An 11,165-nucleotide genomic window follows, 5' to 3' on the forward strand; every position below is an offset into this window, starting at 1 on the left:
GATAGAGATGCTTCTGCTCTACACCTAATATGGCCACGAGTTTACGAACTCATCATAGAATTAGAATTTTGTTACTATCGTCAAAATTAGAATTTTGTTTTTATCAACTCATAATGAAAATATAAATCTCATTGGCAAAAATCGAATTACAACTCAACGAAAAAAAATCCATGGAGACAACACAGATATTCCAATCCAATCTTCAATTTGAGTTGAATTCTCTCTCTGTTTTTTTTTTATTAATATAGATGTCCGAGTCAGTTTGAGCGTACCTCGATTAATTCTACGGGCCCTGAAGTTAACAACCATGTAAGTCTCCAGTAGCTCTAAGATTTGTGACACTCGAACTGGTGACCTTTAATGAGCAAATTTAGAATCTGATCAATTGAGTTACACCCTTAAGGATTGAATTCTCTTTCTATTTAAGGACACGATGTTGAAAAAAATTAGCTATAACATAGTTAACAAGTATATTTAAAATCAAATTAAAAAAAAACTTATTCTATGTATTTTTTTAACATTAACATTTTTAAAACTAATTACGAATGGATGATAAATTAAAGTTAAAAATATTTGACTGAAATTCTTAAACATGAAAAATTTAATGTCACATTGGAAAGGTTACAAGTTTTTATAATAATGAATATAACGATACATTGAGAAGTACAAATTAGGCACATGGAGAGCTTATAGAGAGGAAATCATCTAGACAGCATAGGCTTTGTGTTACAAATACGTAAAAGTAGACAGCATAGGCTTTGTGTTACAAATACGTAAAAGTATTTCTTGTCGGCTAAGGATCAATTACATTACAGGTTCAAAGTTCAAACTGTTAAGATCCATTAAATCTGTCATTCCTTTTATTTAATCCTGGCAGCATTTTTAATCCCCTGTCTGTTACATAAACAGGGGACCGGGGGGCCTTTGTTTAGAGACAAGGTATAAGAAAATCCTCGGCCGCCTACTTTCTTCTCATGCCCCCTTCTTTTTCTTTTTCTTTGCTGCCTCTCCTATCCTGTTTTACTTTTAGACTAGATTATTCGCTCCAAGCGAGACAGCGAGTTAGATCAAATTTTTTCAATCTAAAAATAAAATAAAAAATGATCATGTTTTTAAACAAAAGTAAGAAAATTCAATAATTAAATTAAATTTGATTAATTTGATAACATGATAAAAAAAAAAGGGACAACAATAGCAAAAATCAAATAAAAAAAAAATTGTTCTGAGCAAAGCTAGGTTAACACGTGAAATCTATGACTAAAACATGAGATATGTCAAGATTATCTGTCTATCATGTGTCTTAAATCATGACGTCGGGAAAAATCGATAGAAAAAGACATTGGTGATAAATAAAAATAAAATTGCAAAAATTAAGAGATAAATATAAATAAAGATATTTAATAGCGCAACACAGGTTATTTACCCGATTGTGTTTAATGAATTTGTTTATTAAAATCAATTTATAATAGAAATTAACAAACACGTAAAATTTATTGAATAAAATAAATGGATGAAAAATATGTAAAGTTGCACGTATTGAAAATATTATAAAAATCAATTTAGTTCATGTGAAATATATTAAAAAATTACAGATGAATCATACTAATTTCTTGAAAAATTAAAGGCACTCAATATAATTAAAAAATAATCACTATTTAGAATAAGCTAAACGAGCAAAAAAAAATTGACATGGGATGGGTATTAATTAAAAAACAAACTTAGAAAAATATTTTAAAAATAATATAAAAAAGGTATTGATTCAAAAACAAAAGTACTAAAAAATGAAAAGCCTTGTGCCTGCCTTTTTTTTTTTAAAGGGTCGTTTGCCTTTTATTTTTTGAAAAAAAAAGATAGGAAGACAACACGTTGCCTACTATGACAGATGAAACCCATTTTTCAACCACAAAACCTTTTGAATATCAAGAAACCAACCTATTAAATCCAAAAAATAGTCTAAACCACTAAATCAAACTGGAAAAAAAAAATATTGCATTCTTGACCTAGATCTAATTTATTACACTACATTGAGGCTTAAAACAACCATCATAAAACTCTCCTCGTTTAGTGGAACTCATTGACACTAATTTTAACATGTTAAATATCTTGATCTATACTTTTCTCTCAATTTTTCCAATTATATTTTTATTCATTGTTAATGACCTTTTGTTTTCATTTATTTATACAAGTAGTTTATGATTTATTTAATTGGATGTGCATAAGCTATTTATTTACATTTATGATTTTTTATGTAAAAAATATGAGTTGAAAAATTCTACATGTTCAATTTTTTTTATTATGTACTAGTATTTTTAATTTGATCCTTATTCTTGTGATTTCTAATTTTTTTCATTAACCCTTTTATAAAAGTTTTATTTTTTTTAATTTCACCTTTTAATCCAAGCTAATAGTGTAATTTATTTTTTTTGTTCTCATTCTTTTGATTTTTTTTCCTTTTGTTAATATTTTGGTTCTTTTTAATTTAACTCTCAAAGTAAAACTTTGTTGTTGCCTTTTAATTTATTTTTTATTTTGATTTTAACCCTCATTATTTTATTTTCTATTTTTTATTTTGGATTTTTTTTGTGTATTTTTTTTATTTCATCTTTCAACGTTTCGTTTCCTAATGATTGAACTTCATGATTTTTTCATATATAGTGCTTCCGGTTTTATAACTCGGGTCACGGGTTTGATAAGTAAAAGTGATTGATATCGTTGATATCGTTGTTTGACATTGTTTTTCTTTAAAGAAAATGACTTTGTGATTTTTTTTTTCTATTGAATTATTCCGAACTCATGACTTATGACTTATGACGTGAGTTTGTAAAGTTAATTCAGACTACTTCGCCCCTTAATATCCATATTGCATGTCTACCGTGCTGGTTTGGGTTGCTTTGCACCATTTTTTTAATAATTTTTTTATCCTATTTCTATATTTCATGTTTGATTGACTAAAAAATAAATAACATTATTTTTTTTCTTGATTAAATGTTTTTTTTGTATGATTTAAAGAAAAACAATGTATTTAAATGGTCAGGAATTTTTTTAAAAAATTATTTCACTGGAAAAATAATAAACAACCACATCATAGTAGCGTCGGAAGCAGCCCAGTACAAAACAAAAACGAAAGGAATAATGTCAATAGCATTTGATCGAACTAATCAAAACTTAATAATAAAAAAAATGCCCGACACTATCAGCCCAATCTTGGCCCTATACGCGATAGCTAACCAGTCAATTTCGTCATCTTCTTTCGAGTTGTCAGCCAGCTTGTGTTGACTATATATGTCCACATGTGTGATATTTGCGGTATACCTTAATTTGCTCTCTCTTCCATCTTTCTTCACCACACTTTCAGAGACAGGGAGATAGAGAGATGGGCGCTGTTGCAGCTCATGGAGAGGATGGCAAGGTCTCACAGCAAGGAGCCGATCACCAGCTAAAGGACCTTGATGCCGGTGCCCTTTTTGTTCTCAAATCCAAAGGTAAAACACACCAACGACGAGCTGCTTCATGCAATATTTTACGCCTTCCATCTTCTTTTTGTATGCAGTTTCCATTCTCAGTTTACAGAATCTTTCTTTCTTTCTATTCCTTGCCTTCTAGTTTCTCTCCTCTTTTTTTATATCCTTTCGTGTTTCTTTTAATAAAATCTCTTCTATTCCTTCTCCTTTAGCACAAACACATGACTATTGCTTTCCACATATAGAGGAAAACGTGCCGCAGATAATACTATTAAAGAAATCTCCGATATCGGCCAATTGTTTTTAAAAAAGTGTATATAAATATAATTAATTGGTTTTATAACAAATTAAACAAAGATTTAGATATAAAGATTTTCAATACGACTCTCTAATTTATTTTGCCTGATGCCAAGTGATTCTACTGGCTATTGAGAGGGCACTGTAGTATGAATTTTAATGCCATACGGGCATAATTGTTTTGATGTTTTGACTCGTATTTATGGCAAAGATTTTTTTCCATTGCTCAATACAATGATTTAATAATATCACCATCACTCACATAAATACCTATATTTCTTCATATCCAAAGAAAAGAAAAACCCTCCATTCCTCAGGAATCAAGAATTTTTTTTTTTTTTGAGGGTGTTTGGAAGTGTGGTTGTGGTTGCTTTTCAAAGTGTTTTTCACTCCGAAAAGTGTGCCAACAATATTTTTTTATTTTTTAAAAATTATTTTTAAGATCAGCACATCAAAATGATTTGAAAACATCAAAAACATATTACTTTAAAATAAAAAAATAAAATAAAAATTTCAAATTTTTTCGGAAGCACTTTTATAAAGCACTCCCAAACAGGTTAGCAACCACAAATATTGATCACAGCTCATCATCTTTAAAATAAAAGAGTAAGATTTGCATTATAAACCTGTTGACTTTTAAGATCATTTCTTAGAAAAATTATTGCAATAAGATTCGTATCTTATCTCATTTTGTTTTTGAAAATAAAGTATTAGTATTAATTAATCGAGTATATAAAACCCATGGAATATTTGGTTTGACTTTTTTTATATTCTTAATGTGCACACAACTTCAGGATCATGGCTGCATTGTGGTTACCACCTAACAACATCAATTGTCGCACCACCTCTTCTTAGTCTGCCCTTCGCTTTCACATTTCTTGGGTGGGCGGCCGGAGTTGCATTCTTGCTGATCGGAGCTCTGGTCACTTTCTATTCATACAACTTGTTGTCTTTAGTTCTTGAACACCATGCTCAAAAGGGTAATCGCCAACTTCGGTTCAGGGATATGGCCAACCAAATACTGGGTAATTAACTCATACACCTCCTCCCCCTCCCCTTTTTTTTTTTTGCTTGGATTTTGAATAGATAATTAACACTAGCATTTTTTTATATGTGTTTTAAGATTCCTGATAGTACTAATAAATCAACAACATGCATGCACAGTCTCCCAAAAATGTTGATGAAGGTATCCAATTAGTGGTGTGATATCTTTTCTCCATGTCAGGACCAACTTAGCCTATTAAAAAAAAAACAAATAAAAAATAACTATTTAAAAGCTTTTATAATCTCAATTATGTTTTTTAGCCAACTATGTAGAGATCAGGATCTATATAAAATTTTCATTAAATTTCAGCTTGATTTAACAATTATATGTAAAATTATGAATGTTTTAACTAGAATATTGGTCATGCAGCATGTTTAAATCTTTTCTCAAATTTATTTTGTCCAATTGATATATAAATATATCCACGATATATTGCATGGCAATCTTCCACTTGAGGGTTTAGGATTTCGAATTTTAAAAGAGGTTATGAAAAAAAAATCCATAAATGCACTAATTCTTGTATGGATGTCATGTTTGAATTCCGAGGAAAGAAAATATCAAAAGAAAAGATGGTGTGATGATTTCTTGCATCAGCTTGCACTAGTTGAGACCAAATTAATGGGAGAGCTTGCAAGAAATTGAGAAGTCATTAAAGAAATCATGGTCTTGCATATTCCCACTAGCATGCTCTGGACACCCAATATCATCTGTTTGATAATGATGACGACGAATTTAGATTTAAAAAATAAATAATTGTGATGGGAGTCTTGTTTTAGAGCTTCCCTCTCGCTTTCTTACCTATCTGATTAAAATGTTTACTTGACTTTCCCACGTCAAAGTTTCGGCCCGCGACCCTATCTTTTTCGTTGAATAAATTTGACACGTGATCGTAGAAAATTAGGTTATATGGGCCCGACTTTCTAGGCTTGGCCCAGTGAACTTTGACTCTCACAGCATTTCAGTCCAAATGCAATTGTTATTCAAAAACCTCAGGTCCAATGCAAGAGCAGTACTCCGTCAGTTTCTTTAATGTCAAGAAAGGCGGGTCCGCAGGAATCCGAAAAACCTCGGATAAATGGATAGATAATGGTTATCAACATTCATATTAAATTTATGTCAATCCGATCTACTTGAGTCAAAAACTCAAATCAATTAATTTAAAATATGTTAATTTTTTTAAAAAAATTATCAAATTAATATTTTATTTTAAAAAAATTAATAACCCGAGTTAATTTAATTTAATATTAATTTTTGATTGGGATTAGCTTAGAAGATGTCGATCATGTATACGGGGTTATGGTCATCAAGCTCTTGGCATTTCACACCCAAATTGTTGATTTTATAGGGCGAAAATGGGGCAAGTATTTTGTGGGTCCAATTCAATTCATGGTGTGCTATGGTGCTGTTGTTGCTTGTACTCTTCTTGGAGGACAATGCATGAAGGTGAGAACTATGGCGGCAACAATTTTTTTTTTTTTCCACAAAATAAAATAAAATGAAAATAAGATAATCTTACCTTTTTTGTTTTTTTTTTTGCTGCAGACAATTTATTTAATGTCAAAGCCAGAAGGGCCAATGAAGCTTTATGAATTTATAATCATATTTGGGTGCTTAATGTTGATATTAGCTCAAATCCCATCTTTTCATTCGTTAAGGAACATCAACTTGGTATCCCTGGTTCTAACCCTAGCTTATAGTGCCTGTGCCACTGGTGGTTCAATTCATATTGGTAAGCAATAATAATGAAACAATACTCGTTTCAGCAATTTAGACAAGTTAATAATTAATTAGGCTGTTTTTTTTTTTTTATTATTATTCACAGGAACTTCATTCAAGGAACCAAAGGACTATTCTCTGCATGGAGACACACAAGATCGCCTTTTCGGTATCTTTAATGCCATTGCTATCATTGCCACATCATACGGCAATGGGATCATCCCAGAAATCCAGGTATGGAAAGCCCAGTTCCCTCTATTATGCATGGTATCCTTAGGCCAGATCTTGCTCGTTCAGACCAAGTTTCTCCTTGGTCTAGTCAAGGTTTAAGATCCTTTTCAGTTTTCAATACAAACTTCAATAGGAGAAGATAATTTAACCAAGTGCACAAAACATTTCTCGTTGCAGGCAACAGTAGCACCGCCTGTGAAAGGGAAGATGTTCAAGGGATTATGTATTTGCTATACTGTACTTTCTCTTACCTTCTTTAGTGTTGCCATCTCTGGTTATTGGGCATTTGGCAACAATTCTGAACCTCTAGTAATTAGCAACTTCTTAGCTGATGGGCAAACTTTGGTGCCTAAATGGTTTGTTTTGATGGTCAACATCTTCATCATTCTCCAACTATCAGCAGTAGCTGTGGTATGAGCATCTCCTTTCTGTCTCTTTCTGTTCCTAAATCTGCACAACACTAACTTAAACTACATGGCATGCCTACAGGTTTACTTGCAGCCTACAAATGAAGTACTCGAAAACACCTTTTCAGACCCGAAGCGAAAAGAATTCTCTGCTCGAAATGTAATCCCCAGAGCAGTCTCAAGGTCAATGTCTGTCATCATAGCAACTACAATAGCAGCAATGCTTCCATTCTTTGGAGATATCAATTCATTGATTGGTGCTTTTGGTTTCATCCCTCTAGACTTTGTCTTGCCTGTTGTTTTCTTCAACTTGACATTCAAGCCATCGAAGAGGAGCATTGTTTTCTGGTTGAATGTCACTATTGCAGTAGTTTTCTCAGCAGTAGGGGTTATAGCAGCGGTTGCAGCGGTAAGACAAATAGGTCTTGATGCCAAAACTTATAGGTTATTTGCTAATGTTTGATTAGATTAAATGGCATATGGGCTCACATTATTAGTAGCAAATGTATATCTTGATACTCTTCTTTATGATTAATATAGAGCCTTCTCAGCTCCCAAAGCAAGGAACTAACGATATCCTGTATTTCTGTTACAACAAGCAATCTCCCAGCAAGGAATCAGAAACAACTGTTTGACAATTGACAGCAAGAAAACTTTCTATATTGAGCTGATGTAGCTAACTCCCTGAGTAAGTTTAGAGAAGTACAAGATTTTGATGGCTTAAAGCTAACAAATTCAGGGAATTGAGATTCAATTCAACTATATATCAGTATGCAACTGCAAGAACAAGATTCCTCTCATCTACTAAGAGGTATTAGATATGAAAAAGGAAAAAAAACAAACGAATCCCAAATTTGAATTGCTAGTTACTAAGAACTATCACATATATAAATATAGAGATTTTCATAACCGGGGGTCTCCAGCATTGGCATCTGGAGGTACAGTTTGGTCTGGAATGGGCTGTTGGGACTGCAAGACATTTTGACCACTACTGTTTTGAGAACCAGTATTTGCTTGTTGGTTTGAAATGATTGTGCTACCTGCTTCTTCATTTCTTGGTTCTGAAAGTGCAGATGTTGGTGTAGTGCAGTTATCTTCTGCATCTGTGGTTCCAGCAATTTGTGTGGGAACCCTTACCATATCGGAGTTGGCAAGCAGACTGGGAGCTGTAGGAGGGTCAGCTGATTGCCTCCTCTTAATTTCCTTGCCGATGTTCTGCTTGAAACTGGCAATAATGAGCTGGTAAATCAAAACAAATATAGCGTGAGGTTCCCAAAAACGAACAAGCTGATAAAACAGTTCAATTGCAAAGAAAATCCATAAATCCTTGAACTCTGTATTCTGTAAACAACAGATTGTAGACAAGAGACATAAACATCTAGTGAATGCTTTCTTATAAAAATGAATAGGCAAAACCTACTTGAATAGGGCCAGCTGCGATTAAAGAGCCTGCAACACCACCACCAAAAACCCGGCCATTAGGTTTAGCTAGGGAAATACTTAGCATGCCATTTTTGCGATTCGAACCTCCTGTTTTGCTGAAAGTGAATGATCCAGATAGAGATAGAATTTCAAAGGGGCCCTATAAGAAATGAAAAATTATCGAGAATGCACATCAGAAAAAAGGAAAAGGAGGAGGAAGAAACAAATTAAAGGAAGTTTTTTTCTTCAGGTATGATCATATCATACATCATATCTCAAAATCCCCCCAGAAGAACCAGGCTGACGCATAATAACACTCGAGACAACACCAGTAGCTGAAAGAATGCAAACTGCTCGAGCACCCTTTTGAGAAAATACTAGTAACTTAGTAACAATATCCTGCAGACCACAAAATAGAATTAGAACATCATGACACAGGCGAAACAATGAGAAGCACTGTGATTATACAAAAAGACTAAGCAAATTAACTCAATTCTCACATATTTTACAGTACCTCTCCAGTATGCACGGGCACTACATGAGGGGTGAAGCTTCCTCCTGCTGTTTCTGCTGCAAAACCACCTTTACATGGAGAATTTCAAAATAAAATTAAGGGGGCGGCAATTTAAGAATTTTGACAAAGGAAATTAAATAAAATGTAACAGAAATTAACACATTTTGATTTAAAATCAAATTTTACAATCCCCTTCAAAAAATTAAGCAAGAGATTTAAGCTTACTCTCACAAAAGGAAATCATGATTTTTTTTTCTTTTATTACATGAAAGATAAGATTAAAAACATGGGATGACATTTACAAATAAACACTCTATTAAACTATAGGATTCTCTTCCTTCTCACTTATAGCCACATTCTTCAAAGAATTAACACACAAAAAAGGAAGTCTTAATTCACAGCTCATTCCATGATCTGAATACATCCCAACGATGATTCATACAGGACGCATAACTTTCGCACGTGAGAAACAGGAATTTTTTTTTACAAAACAAGCAAACCATTGAATATTAACCCAAACCTATAAATGAAAGGAACAAAGCAACACAATACCAACTAGTACTCCTTACAATAAAAGCAAGTGCATAATTTGAGTGCTCACCAAGGGAAGCCAAGAGTTGAAGTTTACCAGAACCACGAGGCCTCCCTCTAACCCGTTTCTCGCAACTCGAAAGAGAAGAGGAAAGGCCCGGTGGCGGGGACAGAGGCGGTGATGATACCAGGTTTGCACCCGCATCATACTTCCTAGGTCTCCCTCTCTTTCTTTTCAAGGTGTTTTCAACAACACTCTCTGAGCCTGACCCTCCAGAGCAGCCTGTTCCACCACCACCAAGGTTGTTTGGCTCTAGAGTATGATCACTACCACTTGTTCCCACCTTGTGCACCACCTGGTTGCCTGGTGGGTCATGATCCTTTGTTGTTATTATAATAGGAGTCTGATCAGAGACTATCATGTTCTTCTCTTCCACGCAACCCGTAACTACTACATAAAAGAAAAAAATAATAATACTAAACACACGTTGAAGGAAAATAAAAAATAAAAGAGAGAATTTTTTTTTGTGTGTCAATTAAATTAAAATAGAATAAAATAAAGGGGTTATGGAAGAAGAAGGGTTTTGAACTAACAATGGTGGTGTGGAAAAGGCGCCATGAAAGAAACCTATATGTTGAAAGATTTTTTTTTTCCTTGGGATTATGTTGTGATTACTAGACAATAATATATAATGGAGAAAAAACAGAATTTTTATTTAATTAATTCCTTGAAATTTTATAAGCGGGTATTTTGGATTTTCTATTAGAAAAGGACAAGTATTGCGGTTACAATATTTATTACTGGTTTTTAACTTCTTTTTTCTCTTAGGGAAGAGAATCTGCCTTGATTAATAAAATAAAAACAATATCTATGATGCATTTAGTATTAAAATAATAATTTTGTTAATAATTAAAATTGATTTTTTATTATATTAAAGAGATTTTATTTCCAAAAACGAATGGAAAATGATGTAATATTTATCGCTGATATTTACTTTTGAAATTTGATTTTTGAATTTTTTAAAAAAACAATTGGTGGATTAAACAAAATATAATTTAAAAACTGGCTAATTATCCAATGCACCATATATTGTAGATACTAAATATAAATCTTACTTTATAAATTTATATATTGTAGATACTAAATATAAATTTGAAGTTATATTTTATAGAATATTAAATATTTTGACGTTTTTTACCAGCAAATTCGACATGAAAAAATAGGCAAATATATAATCAGATAATAATCATTATAAACTCGGTTCGAGTCCAACTCTAAATTTAGGTTTCCAGAACCAACCCACAAGACCAGGGTTCTATTTACTTGCACCGTCTGTATTCAGCCTGATCCACTGAGCAGATGATTGAGTCCAACTCGCAAGCTTTCGGCCAGTGTTCTTGATAACAACAACCACAACTTGCTTGCTAGACAAGAGTCATAGGCAAAAGCAAGAATTTCTCATTGAAATATTTCTGATACGTCAAGCTGCAAATTTGGTTGTGCTTACGGCATGCCGGTAAATATATTTCTATCCCTCGCA

At 32.7% G+C, this 11,165-nt stretch overlaps 2 protein-coding genes across 2 annotated transcripts; one reads left to right on the plus strand and one right to left on the minus strand.

The window, feature by feature from the left end:
• Positions 1-3,301: 3,301 nt before the first annotated feature.
• LOC7474930 (GABA transporter 1) lies at positions 3,302-7,728 on the plus strand. Its single transcript, XM_002313608.3, has 7 exons — positions 3,302-3,482; positions 4,553-4,783; positions 6,149-6,246; positions 6,346-6,532; positions 6,626-6,753; positions 6,928-7,161; positions 7,240-7,728. Exons 1-7 carry the CDS (start codon positions 3,374-3,376, stop codon positions 7,618-7,620), a joined length of 1,368 nt encoding a protein of 455 aa, XP_002313644.1. The 5' UTR covers positions 3,302-3,373; the 3' UTR covers positions 7,621-7,728.
• Positions 7,729-7,787: 59 nt separating this feature from the next.
• On the minus strand, positions 7,788-10,381 carry LOC7474929 (AT-hook motif nuclear-localized protein 1). The gene is made up of 5 exons (XM_024609151.2): positions 9,695-10,381; positions 9,094-9,161; positions 8,847-8,978; positions 8,578-8,739; positions 7,788-8,396 (listed from the first exon to the last, which is right to left on the minus strand). The coding sequence occupies exons 1-5, from the start codon at positions 10,044-10,046 to the stop codon at positions 8,061-8,063; spliced, it is 1,050 nt and encodes a 349-aa protein (XP_024464919.1). The 5' UTR covers positions 10,047-10,381; the 3' UTR covers positions 7,788-8,060.
• Between the last annotated feature and the right edge of the window lie 784 nt (positions 10,382-11,165).

This window comes from Populus trichocarpa, chromosome 9 (assembly GCF_000002775.5).
Source record: "Populus trichocarpa isolate Nisqually-1 chromosome 9, P.trichocarpa_v4.1, whole genome shotgun sequence".
NCBI classification, from domain to species: domain Eukaryota; kingdom Viridiplantae; phylum Streptophyta; class Magnoliopsida; order Malpighiales; family Salicaceae; genus Populus; species Populus trichocarpa.

Coding starts and splice junctions, on each gene's coding strand:
- LOC7474930 (XM_002313608.3), top strand. CDS start 3,374: ATGGGCGCTGTTGCAGCTCATGGAGAGGATGGCAAGGTCTCACAGCAA. Junction 4,784..6,148: donor TATGGCCAACCAAATACTGG/GTAATTAACTCA, acceptor TTGATTTTATAG/GGCGAAAATGGGGCAAGTAT. Junction 6,247..6,345: donor TTGGAGGACAATGCATGAAG/GTGAGAACTATG, acceptor TTTTTGCTGCAG/ACAATTTATTTAATGTCAAA.
- LOC7474929 (XM_024609151.2), bottom strand. CDS start 10,046: ATGATAGTCTCTGATCAGACTCCTATTATAATAACAACAAAGGATCAT. Junction 8,740..8,846: donor GGGGGATTTTGAGATATGAT/GTATGATATGAT, acceptor CATTTCTTATAG/GGCCCCTTTGAAATTCTATC. Junction 8,397..8,577: donor TCGCAGCTGGCCCTATTCAA/GTAGGTTTTGCC, acceptor TTGATTTACCAG/CTCATTATTGCCAGTTTCAA.